At 41.0% G+C, this 18,247-nt stretch overlaps 1 protein-coding gene across 2 annotated transcripts in view; it reads right to left on the bottom strand.

The window, feature by feature from the left end:
- Window positions 1–17,376, bottom strand: part of HTR2A (5-hydroxytryptamine receptor 2A) — a 55,418-nt gene extending 38,042 nt beyond the window's left edge. Inside the window, exons 1-3 of one of the 2 annotated variants that reach the window (XM_028107735.2) lie at window positions 16,978–17,376; window positions 15,821–16,547; window positions 12,782–12,982 (exon numbers count right to left, since the gene is read on the bottom strand). In XM_028107735.2, the coding sequence (XP_027963536.1) occupies window positions 12,782–12,982; window positions 15,821–16,232 (613 nt within the window). In that variant the 5' untranslated portion in view covers window positions 16,233–16,547; window positions 16,978–17,376. The remainder of the gene's footprint in view (window positions 1–12,781; window positions 12,983–15,820; window positions 16,548–16,977) is intronic. The other variant, XM_088021841.1, reaches the window with a different exon arrangement.
- Between the last annotated feature and the right edge of the window lie 871 nt (window positions 17,377–18,247).

Below are 18,247 nucleotides of genomic sequence, written 5' to 3'. Positions count from 1 at the left end.
TGGGTGAATAAACTATTTCAAAATAACTATGAAGAGTTGGTAAACTTTCCAGGTAGGTGAACAGATAGGAATTGCAGATAACGCTGTACTTAGGTCAGGCCAGTAGGAGGTTTCAGTGCTTTTCTCCATATTTTGACACCCAACTTGTTCTGAGTATGATTTTGAAGGTTGAATGGAGACCTAGAAATAGAATTCTTTGCTACTAGAACAAAAGCATCTTTGTTCAGAGGCTTGCTGACAGTTTTAGGTATTCTAGATAAATCTCATGTGAGACTTAAGACTTTCTAAACTATTTCAAAAGAGCTCCAGGGAAATTAGTTGGGTCATCTTATTTGTATTTTTCCTCTCTAATTCTGGTAGGGTTATTGATTGGCAGTGATATCTTTCAAACATGATATTCCTTTATGTGAGAAGGTACTTTATTACCTTGACCAATTTGAAATGAAAATTGAAGAAACCAGGATTGGCTCATTACCGGTCAGTTTTGCAAACATTTATTTAACACCTGTACTAAGGATGAAGAACACAGACAAGTAAGACATGGCTCCTCCCTACCCTTAAGTTAAAAGCCTGGTATGTTCTGCATGGCTGAGCAGCTGTGTACTTCTAGTAGAAATGCTTACATGGTTCCTTAAAAATACATGTGCATGCAATGTACAAGTCTGAAATCTTGAATATGAAATACAGTGCATGAGAATATACGTTAAAAAAATTTAAATTCTAAACTGATAGTTCAGGCAATGCTTCTTGAGGTATACCAATTCCTGGGCTTCTCCATTTCTATTGAATAAGATTATCTGAGAATGGCTCTAAGCATATGCATTTTACAGTAATTTTTACTATGCTTCCATTGTTTCCTTACAGAAAAGTCCTTCACAGACAAGTTTTTATTCAAGGGTGAAATAAATGGTCTTCAGTTGCTGGTTATCACTTTTGTCTGTTTCACATGGTTTCAGAAACTGATAAGATGGTTACTAGGGATGCTTAGAGAAATACTTCACTATTACAGTTTAGTCTTATTGTTTGTTTTTCAGTTTTCTTTAACACTCTTAATGTCTGGCTAAACGACAAAATACCTCACTCAAAATAGGCAGGTGAACAAGTGGCGGCTAAGACCTTTCACTGAGGAAAGGGCTGGGTGGGGGTGGTTCTGAAGACTATTAACCAGAATCTGAAAGTTTGCCATTTCCCCGAGGAACATTCTCTGTTAACACTGTTCTGTAACTGCTTTCAATTTTATGAGAAATGTGAACTGTCGAAAAAGAAACCTCATTAATAAAATGAAAATATTTCTTGCTTGACTTAAGGCGCTCTCCTGAGTTTAAAGCACCAAGTTACTGAAAAGACAAAAGTGTGACTTTTAGTTTTTGCCTGAAGTTAGTGAAATTCTCATGGAATGTATCTCATTCTTAGCTTCTGTGAACCAGCCTTGCCAAACCTGTTTCTATGGAAACAGACATTAAATCTGGATACTGAAAAGCTACTCTGGAGATATGTATGCAAACCTTTATCTGCTGTACTTGGCCAAGTGAGGTCCTGTACATAAAACAGCTGGGCATAGGTGGACATATTAAAGATGACCTACTGTCAGGGGAAAAGCGACAAGGGCCTCTCAAGAAACCTTATTTCTCTCCCCTTATTTCCCTATCCCTTCCTTCCGTGTCTTCCTCCTTTTCTCATTCATTTACTTGATTCATTCAAACAGCAAAATTGAGCTCCTATGTATGGCTAAATACTCTCATACTTTGTCTCCTAGGTGTCTGATTCCTTGGTAAATGTCTTTAGGAGAGAAATCCAAAGAAATAGTGTCTTCAAGTATATGTGGGGAGCATGTAGGTTAAACCAGAATGACAGGCCATGGATGGTGAATTTGCATCTAAGAATGGTGATGCTGGAATAGAGTGGCTGGAGTCATGATAGAATGCTTGCAGAATTGTACAGGAAGGTGCTGGGAGATAGAAGAGGAATCTCTCATTTCCCTGAATTAGAGGAACCACAGATACATGGTTTGTGGTACATCATGGGCGTTTACCAGGGATTCAGTAGCCAGTGCCTAAAACAAAGACACAACCAGTGGACCAAACAAGACCACAGAAAAGATCAACTTTCTTCCAGACAGGCTTGAGTTATCTTTCATTGGATGAAATGAAATTTTAATGATCAACCTTTAAAAAAAACACAGGTGGGTTAATTGCTGGATCAGAAGTAAAAAGCACCCCTGAAAAAAGACTGGAGGTTTCTATATCCTGGGTGATTTCCAAAGTTCCTATATCAAACGTGTAAACTGGGTGGTTTCCTTAAATGTGGTGGGAATCGGTCACGTCTTAACCATTTGGATGTAGCCTGTAAATATGGTTCCTCGTATAAACCTTCAGTGGTTCATTTGGGAGTTAATAAAGGAACAGAAAAAGAGATCGTATTGAAAGCGATCAATCCATAGCATTAAATACATAAAAGGACAGTAGGTAAGGAAAGAAATATTTTTGAATCAGGACCATGTCCAGACATGTCTGTATACGATCCTGAAATTCCTTTCACTGATTAAACAATGCACTGGTCACAATCATCTAGAACAACCCAAGGAAAGAATGTGCTCTTATTAGCAATTCACAAATGGAGGACAGCAGATAGTTTAGAAAAAAACGACTTGAAGGGCCAAAACAGAAGCTGCAGCAAAAGTTTGAAGAGCAAACTGAGTCAAAGGATATCCAAGTGAAACGGAACTGAGGCATTCCCAAAGGGCTGAAATCTGAGGGAGATTTGCTTGGTACGACTCACTTGCCCCTCTCCTGCTTGTGCTCTGCACTGAATGATAATGGTGAGGTTCGCGTTAGTACAGACTGTGGATGCTGGTCTGGAAAGGCAGGAGGGATGAAGGGCAAGTTTGCATTCTCTGTAGTCTGAGCTGCTGGATCTCACATTGAGAATGTCCTCTTGTATTACTTGAGTACATTAGAGTCTCCTAGATCTAACTAGGAAGCAGAAAGGCTTTGGTGACCTTGAACAGTAAAAAGGGCAGCCAAAGCTGGATGGTGCTTTGCGGTGTGAACAATGTGACAAAATGCAGCAAGCAAGGGTAGAATCATTAGGGGAGTTAACGTAAATCAGAGATGGATGGGGAGGATTTTGAAGATACTTCGGGGAAGGACAGGAAGTAGAGACAAAGTACAGAAGAACATGGATGGTCCTGACATGCCTGTTTGGAAACTGGAAGTTGAAAGCAGAATTGGAAAGCAAAGTAGGGAAAAGGTAATTAACTTGAATGGCCTTTTCATAGAGGGGAACGGGATAAGGCCTTCTGATTGGAGGATGAAGGTCTGAGGTTGAGAAAAGGAAATAGGAAAAAACTGAAGTTGCACTAGGGACAGACCAAAGGATGGACCATAACGAAGGGCCAGGCAAAGTTGGAAACCAGAGAGAGGTGGCACCATGTGATTCAGTATGAGACCTTCTCCAGCTGTTGGTTACGTGGGTGCAGTCACAGTAAGGGGGGGTGGTCTGAGTGATCCCGGGTTGAGGTTTTGTTAGGCCAATGAAAGAACGAGTACTAGGATATGAAGGGTGCTGGTGATAACCTATCAGATGATCTACCACAGCCCCTGACTTGAGGGTTCCTACCTTCTAGCCCAGAAGGGATAGTTAGATCTGGAGAAAGTGGAAGACTCCATAACTTGCACAGCCCGTGGGCAGGAAGGGGCAGTATATGGATGCTATCCTCTGCTCTCAATATCTGGAAGTAACAAAGTTCTCAGTCCTGCCCCTCCTTTCCTTCCTCATTTTCCTTGAGAGAATGATCAAAAGAACAAAAAAGTCCATGAAGCGTGCCAAAGTAGCAGAGTGACAAGGCATGAAGCACTTGTTTACCACCAAATCACTTAATTTTTCTCACCAGTTTCCAGTAGCCCTAGAGAGTTTATGCTAAGTGCTGTTTTATTGAGCATATTGTCCCATAGTTATGGCTGAGTCTGCCATGCAGAAAGAAGTCAGCTGTCACTCTGGCAGGTTTCGAGCTACATGGGCCATTAAATGGCCTCTAACCCATGGGCAAGTGTGCTGAAGGACAACCAAGGATGTGTCCTCCAAAAGCATAGCTGCTCTATGATGTTTCTAAGTATGAAGTGCCTATATTCTGCACCTGTGGGCAGAAGGGGAAAGGACCATGGCATGCTAAGAGATGGTGGGCTGAGTGGGTAGTGGCTCTACAGAGCCTTTGTTTCAGGGCTGTGACAGTACGGCCGGCCACTTAGCAGCTGCCTGGTGCCATGATACTCTTGGGAAGGACTGCAATCTCCATGTGGCTGTTAGCATCCCTGCTCCTAGATACTGGCCCACTCACCTGCAGACTGAGATGGTGCCCAGAGCTCCTTCCTAGCCTTCTGGATAGGTCAGTGCCATATGGTGGGAGCAAAAAGAAAAGACCATTTTTGCCTCACCCAGGAGAGAGAATGAGTCAAGAAACCAAGGGAAGAGAAAAGTTAGATTAATTCCTCAAGTTTGCCTTTGTGTCCTGCTAGGTGCTAGCCTATGTTATGATCTCCCGGCAGTGGAAAAGAGGTAACCCATTTGTTTCCTGTCCTGGTTGCTTGATGAATCTCTGGACTCCACTTCCTAGGCTGGCTGACTGCTGGCAATAAGGGAGTTGGGCATAAACCTGACAGGTCCCAGAGGAGAGAATCCCAGGAGGACTCCATATGCTTTCTTTCAGGCAGTGGAGCTGGGAATCCCCTCAGGCATGAAGGCCAACAGAACACTGGATTTAAGCACGTTTTATTCAGCTGATTCGCTTTGTATTTTTGCAAGTATTTCTTTCAGAAGGTAGGATATGATAGAAAAAATAAGCATAGTTCACTATTCTTCTTGGACTTAAATTGCATGTGACTTTTAAAATTCTAAATGCTAAAATCTCGTTTTTGTTTATGTACATTCACTTCGTTCTACATAGAATGAGTCTGCTCACAAACACACAAAAATAGAAAAGACCAAAAAAGTACACAGGCATGCCACGCAAAAGGTCTAGAAAGTTGACTTACAAAACTACATGGGGTTTCAATAAAACCATTTTATTTTTCAGGAACTAGATAGAAGCTGATTTCTGAAACTCAAAGCACATGAAAATGGTCATGAAAAGTCTAAGAATGAGAGACTTGATCTAAGGTAATAAATGCCATTATATATTCTCAACTGAAAGTATACTCTGGGTAAGAGTAAACTGATCGACAGAACAAGTCCAGAAATCAACCCAAATATATATGGGAACTTGGGTTATGATAAAGTGGCATTTCAAATCAGTGGGGAAATGGTATAAGTAGTTGTGTAGGAAGAATAAGATCACAGGTTAAATTCTAAGTGGTTCAACGACTATATATAATAAACCTATAAAAGTAATGGAAGATTTTTTTAACTTTGTAGTGGGAAAGGCAAGCTCAGTAATGATTCAAAATTCAGAAAACCTAAAGAAAAGAACATACATAAAAAAATCATATAAAAACAAAAATTCATGTGGAAAAACCCACCAATGTCAAATGACTAGTAACACATTGGGAATACCTAGATAAATTGTGAAAACAGACGAGAAGCTAATCCTGCTAATTTGTTAGGAAGAAACCAAGAACCTTACAGAAAAGTTTACATGTTGTAACATTTATGACACAAACCCCATATTTACTCAATCAGTAAACCTCATGACCTAGGTACTGTTACTAAAATTTATTCATCGGGAACTTAAGGTACAGAGAGGTTAGTAACTTGCCCTATGTCACACAGCTTTAGGAGCGACAAAGCCAGATAATCTGACTTCAGACATTTAGCTTATAACCAAGATTTATGACCAATCAACTATACAAAATGGAAATTTGTTCATAGACAAAGATGCTCAAAGTCCTCTATAAAAAAAAAAAAAGCTACATGGAGATATTTTCACTGTTCTTCAAAGTTTCTTTATAAATCTGCACTAAGACAGTAAACTTCTGATGTGCCTAAAGGCAAGAGTTGTACCTGGTGACCTAAGCATTCAGTTGAGGATTTATGCAAAGGTGTCCGTTTGTGAAGACAAAGGTTCTGAATAAATGTGAAAAAAGCTTGTTTTTATCCTATTACAAAAGTAGAGGTAATGTAGAGAACAGTAGTCAGGGATAGAATTTTTTTTCCCTCCCCCCTCAAGGCTATCTGGACTTGTGATACTTCAAAAATTACTCCATGAGCTGCAAATATATTTCTGAAATGGAAGAAAAAATTTTAATTGGAGTCTGCCTGTCCTATGACAACGTGAACAATAGTCCTTTTCTCTTTTTCTAAGCTGTAGCTTTACCAGCTAAAGGTAGAGAATAAAGTGTTTTCTCTTCTTACATGATGTTAGCAAGGCAATCGCTGTGAGGAAAGTGTGTGCTCATTTTTTTATATTGTGAAGTCACGGTTACCTCTGATCATGGGAATTGGGTTTATGAAAGGATGAAATCCAGAAAATCCTAGGGTCATTCTTAATCTAATGCGTCAGTCTTTTCTGTCATCAGTTCTTTGCTCAGAGCTCACAAATAGTGCAATTGATTTGAAATTACGTTCATTTTCCTTAGAATTGGATGAAAGCCTTGGCAACAGTAAAATGACCAAGCTGGCAGCAGTAAGCAGGGGGATGCAGCAGCAAATGTCAGAAATACCAAGTGCAGGAAAACTTGAGTCATCTAGGCTGTGGTTCCCAAGGTTGCCATTTATTAGACCCTAGCAGACTTGGAAGGTCACCCACCTTCTCCATGAAGCCTTCTCTCCCACACCACAGATGTTATGATGATCAAGAATGATGCATTTACAATATTTGTGACAAAACTATACAGAAGGCTACAGGCAGAAAACAATCTGTTTTTTCTAATTTCCCCTTGACAAATGTGAAGTCCTCAGATTCTTCCTGCTAATATTTACATAAATTATTCCTGTTTTACTAGAATGGGCTCAGACCATCCGTACCACCCTGAAATCTTGATTTTTGCATTGACATCATGGACATTTTTCTCGTTGAATATCCAATAACCCCACCTCAGTATTCTTAAGAGCTATAAAATGTTCTGTAATTAGGATAAAAACAATACAGTGAACCATAATCCAATCTTTTCTGCTATTTTCCAAGACTTCGGAGTTAAATGTCCTTACATCTACTTTTATTTTTCTGTAAGGCAGATAGTCTGAGGTAGGATTGGTAAGTCAAATTTTAACAACTTTGGCTACACTGCCCAAGAACAAATCATATTCACACAAATAAGAGCATACATAGGGCATCACCCTGGGTGTTTCCACTTATTTTAATTTTGCCAATCAGATGAAAAATGGTAATGCATTGTCTTAAATTACATTTCCATGACTGTTAAACTAAGGATTTTCCAGTCCATTTGTTGTCCACTTTTCAGCATTGTCCATTTCATGTTTCTGTTCATGTTCAGGTTTCTTTCCCCATTGAATTATCTATTTATTGAAATGGTACTCCTTGTATGTTAGGAACATCAGCACTTGGTCTGTTCATACACACTGAAACCTTCTTTTGACTTTGCTTATATTGATTTTTTTTTTAGCCATAAAACCTTTTCTCATGTAGTAAACAATGTCTAATCTTTATAGTTTGTGCATTTCTTTGACTTAAAAAGCTATTAAGTTATTTTAAAATTATGGAGAAGTCTAAACTGGGACTCGGTGAATGAGGAAATAATACAACCTAGTTGAATATTTATGATCTTCTAATAGAAATATCAGTTTAATTATTTGGGATGGGACTGCAATAATAAAAGGAATGGAAAAGCCAAATAATTCAAACTGATTGGGATGGGGTTAAGGAAAAAATGACCTTGTACAAGTCAGTAAATGCATGAAATAAGGTAAATGAACTGTTATAAAAAAATATGAAATAGAAGGGAAGAATAAAATTTTTTGTTACTTGTGATAGTAATATAGGCAGGATGAATTTATCAAAAGGCAGAGGTAGGAAAATTGTGTTTTTAAAAATGTTTAAATATAGGGGGTGCCTGGGTGGCTGTCCATTAAGTGTCTACCACTGGCTTAGGTCATGATCCTGGGATCAAGCCCCACATCGGGCTCCCTGCTCAGTGGGGAGTCTGCTTCTCCCTCTGCCTCTCTCCCACCCAACTTGTGCTCTCTCTCTCTCATGCTCTTTCTTGAATAAAATAATCTTAAAAATATGAAAGGAACAAAGGCATGACAAAAATGGAGAGATGAGAAAAGATGCAAGGGGGAATTTCAAATGAGGAAGAGGTATGGTAATACTAATTTCAAATAAGGCAGAACGCAAGGCCCAAAACCTTGTCTCAGGGGTTAGAGAAAAAATTGAAGTTAGGGCTACCAAGGTAGCCAGGATTTCAGGAATTAAGATTCTGGAGTGAAGGGAAAGAAGGTATTAGTGGAGCCCCTTTTCCCAATTGGTCATTTACCAGTTTGTTAGGGGGATAGACTGAGAGGCTGAGTCCCTGAAGAGTCAGTAGCAGTCTTGTAGTGCTGAGGGGATGGGAGTTTGGAGTTCTTCAAAATGGAGAACACCTCAGGCTTTCTTTTGAGAAAATGAAGGAATATACCCTAGGTATAAGGATAAACTAAAAAACAGTGCTTATGAAAAGCCAGCCTAAAATAAGCTCAATCCCTGGCTGGATTAAGGGGATTTAATTGCAATTGCCTGCTAAAGCTAAGGAACACCTCTCTGAACAAGAATATTAACAGTTTTTTTTCTTATGGTGTCTGGTATTGAATAAAAAAAAAAATTACCAGGCATACTAACAGTCCAAGGGAAAAAGACTCCAGAAAATAGAATATTCCAGATAATCAGCTAGCTGTCCAGATATCTGATTAACCTTTAAGAAAACAGATGAAAATATGGAGAATTATTTCAGAACTAAATACAATAAAATGGGAATTTTAAAACTAGAAATACAGTGACCTATTAAGGCTACAACACATCTGTTGAGCAGCACATTTGGAGTAGCTGGTGAGAGAATTAATAATCCAGAAGAAAAAGGAGTAAAACTACCTGGACTAAAGACTTAAAGATGAAAAATGTAGAAAAGTTATTTGAGTCATAACCATGGGTAACATTTCTACCATCTGTGAAACTGGAGTCCAAGAAATGTGTTGGGGAGAAAGAATGTGGCAGGAGCAATACTTGAAAAGATAATGGCCAAAAATGTTGCTAAGTGAACAAGACATTGAGTAAAAAAAAATGAAAGAATGAATATAAACACCATGCAGGACAAACCCAAAGCTAACAGACATCTAGGCACATTTATGGTAAAATTGCTAAGATACAAAGAAAAAAAATCCTAAAGCAGTAAAGGGTAGCAAGAGATGGTGGTTTCTAAGGGACACTGCTAAGTCTGACAGCTGAGTTCTCATTATCAAACAAAATTCTATATGCTAGAACTTTGGAATGCCCCTTCTAAATGGCCAGAAAACCTGAAAACTTGAGTTGTAGATCGAGCAAAAAAATGTTTAGAATGAAGGCAAAAAGGTTTAGAATAAAGCTGAAAGAAAACTACATGGTTACTCTAAAATTCAGAAGTAAGGACTATGAATCATGGAAATGACAAAAGCAATGGAAGGCAACAAAGGGTCAATATGTGGGAAATAGAATGCTTAGGTCCTATGGGTTTTAAAAGGATACTTAAAATTAGACAATAGGAAAAAACATGAAAGATAGGGATAAATGGAGTTAAAATATTCCAAGGTTTTTCCATTACCTAAGAAATGATAAAATTTTTTAGACTGTATTAGGTTAAAAAAATCAAGGATTTAAAAGAATGGATAACAAGCTTATAAAGGGGAACAAGGAATTCTTGATCAGGCCATAAGAAGGCAAGGGTAGAAACTAGAATATAGAACAAATGGGACAAAAATAAGTAACAGGGTAATTTTAAACCCAAATACTATGGGCTCCATTAAATATAAATGGAGTAAATATTCCAATTAAAAGATAGATTGGATTAAACTGCTTATAAGCAAGATACTTTAAATATTAAATCCAGAAGTGACAGTAATAAGACATTGGAATAAGATATATTCAGAAAATGACCAAAAGAACTGGCATGGCTATACTAATATCAGATGAAGTAGATGTAAAGGCAAGAAGAATTGCATTTAAAAATGAAGAATCAATATAAAAGATGATTTCAACTTTCTACGTAGCTTATAACCCAAGACGAGGTAGAAATTGTAAAAAACCACTGAAGAAAGTTTAGAGTTGTAATATAAGAGAACATTTAAAAAGGTACCAGGATGAGAGAACTTTAGAACTAAGTTCTATATAATCTCTAAAGAACATTCCTATTTAAATATTTGAAGACCACAAAGAAAAAAAACAATAATGCCCCAAATTTATTTAATGCAGCTAAAAAGGAAAAAAAAAAAACCTTGTAAGAATGATAAACCAACAAAGTCCTCCAAAACCAATTTCGTTTATGAATTTATTTCAGGAATGCAAGGGCAGTTCAAATTCATTCTATCAAGAAAATATCAGTTTTTCATCAATTTATTGATAGATCAACAGATGCTTTTCAGGTTGTATTCACTGATAGAACCTGTTAGTCCAGATGGAATTTTGTGTATACAGTCTGTCTCTAAATGTAAAACAAGTGGAAACACTAGCAGAAAATTCAGAATGTTTGTGATAAGCACCTTCAGGCTCTTGGTTAGAACTTTTTTTTTTTTTTTTACACACCTTTCCCAACTGCCATCTCCTCAGCCTTATATCTCAGACGTGTGATATAGAGCCTATGTAACCTCAGCTCTTTTGTTTCCTTATTTGCCTTCCTCCACCACATTGTTGGAGGCCTCCAAATACAGATCTTACTCATCTTAGATATATTTACTACACACATAGTAGCTATGCTGTAAGTATGGCCAAACTGATAACTCTTCCTAGCACCCCCACAACCATTCCAGCCTGCCTGTCTCCTGGAGTGATAGCTGAATGGAGTGATGTCATCCTGTGCAACTTATCTACAGTTTATTTTCTGTAAGATGCTTTAAACACCGTGGGTTGGTTGTCTTTGCTCCGAAACAGCCCAGAAATAGCCTAGTGCTATTGAGCTTTACTAGGATGGATGGGGCAAGGGGTGTCAGTATGGCAGAAGATAAAAGATGGGTTATGCTCCCAGCGTCTGTCTCACCAATGGGACTGTGTACAAGGGTAAAACTAGAATAAACCTGACTATAGCATGGTTTGCTTTGTTTGCATTATTGGCCACCTTTGCTAATCACGTGTGTTTCAGTGGTCCTCAACCCTGGTTGCACCTTAGTCACCCCACCATGGAGCAATTAAATCACAGTGCTCTACAGGGGTTCTTAGGTGCAGCTGGGATGGAGAGCCACTAGTCCTTCATTCTCTTGCTCCTAATAAAAGTCTAAGATTGCATGGGCCCAGAAACCACAAGCTGCATTTTTTTTTGGGGGGGGGGGGAGCAAAAATGGTTTCCTAAAGAAAGTGGTCATGCAGCAGTAAGCGCATGGCTTGGTGCCAGAAGTTTGGAGTCCTAGCCCTGTCACTAGTTGGAGAGCTGATCCAGCAAGCCACAAAACCTCTCTCTGCTCTGGTTCCCTAATTGATCAAATAAGCATAATCTCTTCTATCCACCTCAACCTGTACTAGGGAGTTTAAAACGGAAACTAGGTAAGACCCTTCAAAACTTTGAAAATCCTGCAAATGTAATTTAACATTTCCATCATAAAATTGGCACTGTCCTATTTCCTAGCTGTGGGGTCTTGTGCAGGTCATTTCACTTGAACCCCAGTTTGCTCATCCATAAAATGGAGTTACCTACTCTGCAGAGGACATCTTTAGCAGCAAGGCAAGCAATAGGAACTGAAAAACACAAAATATCCTATTGCGTTTGCTATTAACTTGGATTTTTATTACAAAGACTCAGAAGTTTTTGGTATCAAGCCTGCCATCAAATCCCACAGTCTCTCTCATGTTAGCAGATGCTGGAACCTATGTGGCCATAAGCAGGTGCAGTGTTCTTGCCTGAAAAGCTTTGTACCCTTAAAACAAATCCCAGGGAATTTTTAGTTACAAACCAAGCCTGCTGAGGTAACAGGTGCCATTGACTTAACTACCTGGGAGCTGCCCCTTTGGCTCCCATTACCTGGGCTTTCCTGCCTGTTGTGTGTGTGTGACAGGAGATCGATACTGGTGAGAGGTGAATGTGTAATCAAAGCAAGTGAAGTGGGTTGAAATCTCTCCGGTGTGTGGCGACCTAACAGGAGGAGGAGTTACCGAGGCACTGGGCAGGTGGAAATGCCTTGCCCCTGAGCTAGTCCTGCCACCTTCCTCTGTCCTCACCTTCTGCCTCTGAGTGACAGCACTTGGTATCTTTCTCCAGCCTCCGGAAGCTGTGTATTCTCCAGCATGGGGATCTGCCATCTTAAACTGGCAACAAGTCCAGTGATGATAAATCAACTTGAATGGGGGTTTCTGGGGAAGCTCAAGATTTAGAGTAGTGAATTTGCAAGTGTGAGATGGGGGGAAAAAGCATTTGGAAGGGGCTATGGCACAGTTATTTCTAATTTTGGCTCTGTAGGTACATATGTTCTTAACTGTGCAAACTTACACTGTCAGCCAGTGACATTAATACTTCCTAAAGCAAATCTGATAATTACTACATTACAACCTAGAGAGGACAGTAACAAAAACCCCATAGAGTCAGGGTGTCAGGTTTTTGTGCAACAAAACAGAACAAGTCTCTTTGGAAGTCATCAACAGTTATTTCAAATAAGCCCCTGAAATCCTGTACCCACTTACCCACTGATATGGTCCAAACAGCAATTATTTTCAGAAAGGCCTTTGTTCTGGAGTTGAATCGGCTATGATGGATGGGGTTCTGGATGGCAACATAGCGGTCTAGTGAGATGGCACAGAGGTGCATGATGGAAGCCGTGGAGAAGAGCACGTCCAGGTAAATCCAGACCGCACAGAGCTTGCTAGGCAGAGGCCACCGGTAACCTGGGATGCAGAAGGTTAGCGTTAATAAGGGATATCAGGCCTCCCATGGTGTGTGGAACCGACCCTGCCAGAAGTGTTTCCATTTGGGGGGCCGGTGGGGGGGAGGTACAGGAGGTTGCAAAGGGCAACACCAGGTATTTTCAAGATTTTAAAAAGCCTAAGAACAATTGTACTGAACAACGATAAGATCCTACTAGCTGATGAGCACAGGGTTTAGAAATTTCTTGTGGCTGGAATTATATGCCAGTGTGTTGTAGTAAACCTGGGTTGTCTTCAGGGTTTCTCTTGCTGTGTGTCCCCTAACAACTACCTTTTTTCTTTGTTTTTAATGAGTTAGAAGCCTTGATGTCGTTGGAGCTCCTCTATTAAAGCGCCTCTTATAGGACACTGCCTTGTTCACATCTTTAACGTCCTTTGGGTTCCCTGAGGTTCGGGCCACCTCTTAATCACTATAACTGCTCAGTCTTGCACAGTGATGTCATTTAGTGGTCTCTCAATAAATGCTATTGGTGTGAATGAGTAAATGATTAACAAGTCCAGATGGAGAATATTTTTTGGAAAAATGAAAGATAATTGCTTTAGGGGTTCAACTCAAATTTGGGGTGTGTGTGTTTTTGGGGAAAATATGCAGAAAAGCATGGCATTTTTTCCTGTGTTTCAGGGCAGTGGTTCTCAAATTTTAGCAAGCCTTAGAGTCTCCTAGGTAGGGTCTTAAAAGGGTACTGCTGGACCCCACCTGGAAGTGCTGATTTTGTGACTCTGCAATGGGGCAGGAGAATTGCCATTTCTAACAAGTTTCCAGGTGGTGCTGCTGGTCCAGGGATAACACTTTGGCAACAGCTGCTCACAGCAGTGATTGTCAGCCCTGGCTGCATTTGAGACTCAGCCGGAGAGCTTTTTCTCTAGGTCTTGGTGCTCAGGAGGGTAGGAGGAGGTGGGCCCCAAACAAAGTGTTCCAGAGCTCTCCTGATGATCCCCAAATGAGGAGCACTGCAGGAGGCCCTTCATGCATATTCTAAGTTCCTGTTTTTGTTTTAAAGGGGATCAAATCGTTATATAAACCCAAATTAGCTTTGGTAACTGTATAAGCGATATTACGTCTGAGTACAAGGGAAAAGGCAATCATAAAGATCTCCTTTTCTTTACAATAGTCCAGACTGACAAAGCTGAACAAATTCCACATTTGCAAGTATACTCTACCAAAATGGCACCACCTATACTGAGGAAAGTAAAGGGTGCAGGATACAAGCCTAACTTAATGCCTTTCACTTTGGGTTCCCCCCCCCCAAATAAACACGAGCTAAAACAAGAGCCTCTTCCTTTGCAGTGCCTGGAGGGAAGTCACACTCTGCCTGGTCGAAACTGATGTTAGCCCTTGGAGTTTTCTCTGCAAAGAGGCAGCCGAGGTCGGCCACAGTCTGGTTTCCGAAGCAGGGATAGGGAGGGGGCATTTCCTTACCCTGCGGGGTGAGAGAGGACCAGTCCAGGGAGAGTTGCCGCTCTGGCTGCAACTGGCTGCGTGCGGAGCGGCCGCCGCCAGGGGGCGCCGTTGCACGCCGAGCGGGAGGCAGCGGCCCGGTCCTACCTTCTTAATCCAGCTCAAGGGTGCCTGCTCCCCACCTGCAACTAGGGTCACCCCCGCCTCTGGCAGTGGTTTTGGTTCCCTGATGGGACCTCTGGGAGCCATGCACCACTCCCGGAGTTTGCCTTTGAGGCGGGGGTCGGGTCTTAGGAAGCGAGAACCTCTGCAGCCTGTCTGGGAAATGACGAGCAAATTTGATGAAATCTTCCTGGTGTGACATTTGAGTGGTCAAACGGAGGTTGGCCTTGCAAGGAACAGTATCGACCCCAGAGCACATAAATAAGGCTAGGAAATGGCATATCCCGGCACCTCTTCTTCATTGCCCAGCTCCTTCCTTCCTCCATACCCCTCAGCGCTGGGGTAGTATATGTATGTATATAATTTTAGCCCGTAAGGCTTGGCCAGAAAATCCCTTTTTACAAAGATCATGATGTATTGCAAGCTCTGGGTGATTGCTACGTGCCTGTGTCAGCAGTCTAAATATTCTTTTTAAAAGAAATCCAGCTGTCTTACTCATAATTTGAAAAGAGCATCACATTCTGCTTCCCGCTGAAGCCCTCCCAGTGTTTGCTGACTTGCTAAGGGGTTTGACTCTTTCAAACTGTTGAAGAAAGCGAGATTAATGTCTTCCCATTTGTTTTCTACTTCTCCAAATAAGACTGGAGAAGTTGATGTATATGTATTTTTTAGGAGTTGAGGGTATAATTCAAAGGCACACTTCCAAATTAGCTTCTCTGGGGTAGGGAACAATTGAAACTGCAGTAATTCATTTATTTGAAGGCAGAATCTGCATATTTTAATATTAAACCCACTGTACCACTAATGTTTTCCCTGCACATGTTCCAAGGTAATTGGGAAGGTTTTACCACTCTGTTAGAGGTGCTGAAAACTGTGACAAAGATGAAACTGTGTTCTGTCCTGAAGGCTGGAATATTTGGGAATATATAGAAGCAAAAACCAAGTGGATTCAGAATGACAGCTGAATTACTGCTTTGTGACTATATTGGGGGGCATTTAAAGTGACTACATAAAATGTACGTGTTTTCAAAGCACAAGACTCTCCAAGGATAATAGGGTGTCTGATCTCTTAATATGTGAAAGCTCACTTTAAGATTTAACTAGTGTACCATGGTAGACCCTTGTCTATAAATAAACCCTTGTGTTTAGTTTGTCCCTTGAGCCCCAGCTCATCTGCTCATAACATGCACATGCTGTCTATTACATAGGGGTGCAGCTGGGAGGCTAATGCCACTCACCATACAGGATGGTTAGCATGGACACGGGCATGACAAGGAAACCCAGCAGCATATCAGCTATGGCAAGTGACATCAGGAAATAGTTGGTGGCGTTCTGCAGCTTTTTCTCTAGGGACACTGCCATGATGACGAGTATGTTTCCAGCAATGGTTAGAATAATCACTACAGCTGTCAACAAAGCAGACCAGTTTTTTTCCTGGAGATGAAGTAAGGAGAAGCATGGTGGTGAGAGACAGCCCTCACAGGAAAGGTTGGTTCGATTTTCCGAGTCCACTGTCCAGTTAAATGCATCTGACGTGTTAGCTTCTCCGGAGTTAAAGTCATTGATGTAGAGCCTTGGGTCCTCATTTAATTGCATTAAGGAGTTTGTAGTTGAGCTCAAAGAAGCATTTTCCTCAAAAAGAATATCCATTTCTAAGCCGGAACTTGTAGCAGATGAAGTAAAGAAAAACTAACAAGTTATAGCCTCAGCTCGCCATCCATCTTTCTGTCCCCACGCTTGGTCACACCGAAGCCGGTATACATGCTGAGCTCCTTTGGTCGCCTTTTTTCTCTCATTATTACAATGGGAGCTGAACTGCAGTGGCTCTTTGTATCTCCTTCCTTCATGGTGCTAGTGGAGTCTTGCTTAGTTTCATTTTTTTCTTCAAAGCAAGGTCAAAAACAGAATGGACTTTGCAACATAGCAGTTGCAGAGTTTTGAGCATTCAGGGAGAAAAATGTGATCCTGGCCAGAAAAGAAAAGTTTTGTAATTACCAGGAATCTCATTGAGCTCTATCTCATTCTGTTGGTTATGTTGATCACACTAGTTTAGCTACAGCGGTATTAAAACAGCATGCAATCCAAGAACAGTGGGGTGGTATGCATTCTACGTGAAGAAAGTCAATTAAAAATACATCCAGTGTTAATCCCATAGTAATTGGGTGTACTTGGGGTTATAGTTCTCAGTCTCTAGGCTGAATTGCCATAGTTGCTGTCGGGAATTTCCATTTGCATTATGCTTAGTTAATAAAAGAAGAAGAAAAGTCTTAAGCAAAGATTAGCCGACAACTTTCCACACTAGAAATTCTCATTGAGAATGATAATGCTTTGGCCAAGCGTGATTTCAAGCCAGAAAGAAAACGCAGAAATGAAATACAGCAGCATGAGAACTTACATTTGTCTTCAGGGTCCACACATTAGACATACTTTGCTGTTCTGTGACTTGCTGCATCTCCCATGGTAATTAAGCCAGGGTAGAGCCCCTTCTCGAGCGTCCACAGGCATAATAGAGTAATTTGATTTCTGTTTTGCTGACTTCAAAAACTGCATGCAAGAGTAGAGCCACTTCCAGCCCTGCGCGGTCTGTGTTTGCTGGCTCTGCCCCCACTCGGCTGGGTTACTCCCTCCCTGTGCGGCTTGCCTGAGCGAGGCACACGTTTAGAAATCATTCATGAGCCCCTCTCCAAGTCACGCAAAAGAAATCCCTCAGGAAAGTAGGGAGAGCTAGCTGCCTGTGCTAAAGGACTCGGGGTTTCCACGGGAATGGACCGGCTCTCCGGCTGCCTCCTTCACTTCCCCAGACCTCCCTCTATCTGTCATAAACTGCAAGGTAGTAACAGCCAGGGAGGGCGGACCAAAAAGGCTGGATTTTTTTCACCCTTGTTTCTCTCTCTCTCCACTCCCCCCCCCCCCCCCCCCGCCACGTTAACACTGGGAAGTTTCCTTACGTTAGAAATCACCTTTTATGCAGATGGATAAGGCAGGTAAGCTGTGCTGTGAGGTTCTTAGGGTGAAGAGAGCACATAAATAAGGCTAGGAAATGGCATATCCCGGGAGCACTGTAAGCATGCAGAACTTCACCCAGAGCCCACACAGTGCTTATGCCTGAAGTGCAGTTACTGACGCCAGCGACTTGGGCTCAGAGTAGCCAAGCACCTCCTGGGTGGTACTGGAACTATTAGTAGTTTACTTATTAAAATCACGCACCGTTCAACTAACTTATTTTCCCCAGAAATAAACTTACCTAGAAGTAATTCAAAACCTCACATGTGGAAGAGAAGTTTTTCAGAGAGCATTTTAAAGACCTCCTGCCTTCTTTAAAAACAAAACAAAACCCTTCTCAGGTTTCTAAAGACCGCAGCTATGTGGCAGATACGTAAGTTGTATATATGTATACACACTAAATCTCCTTATTTTTAGATGAAAAAAGGATTCGTCCCTCAAGAGTGGGGGGTTTCCTTTACCTTCACATTCTCTCTAGACAAGTTCTGTGACTTGAGTGCTTTCAATATGTCTTTGGACAAATCGGTACCTTCTTAGGTGATTTTTCTCAGCTCTTGACCTAAAAATTCAGTTGCCTACTGAGACCTTCATCTGTGCTCTAGAAAACCTTGACCTCTGCATCTTTCTCCCATCCCCCTGCCTGCTTCTTGGTGCTTATCTCC

Source organism: Eumetopias jubatus, unplaced genomic scaffold (genome assembly GCF_037043125.1).
Source record: "Eumetopias jubatus isolate StellerSeaLion01/CBP00866 unplaced genomic scaffold, mEumJub1_p1.0 scaffold_3, whole genome shotgun sequence".
NCBI lineage: Eukaryota > Metazoa > Chordata > Mammalia > Carnivora > Otariidae > Eumetopias > Eumetopias jubatus.
The sequence above is the reverse complement of the archived record's forward strand: the minus strand, read 5'-3'. Positions and strand labels throughout refer to the sequence as shown.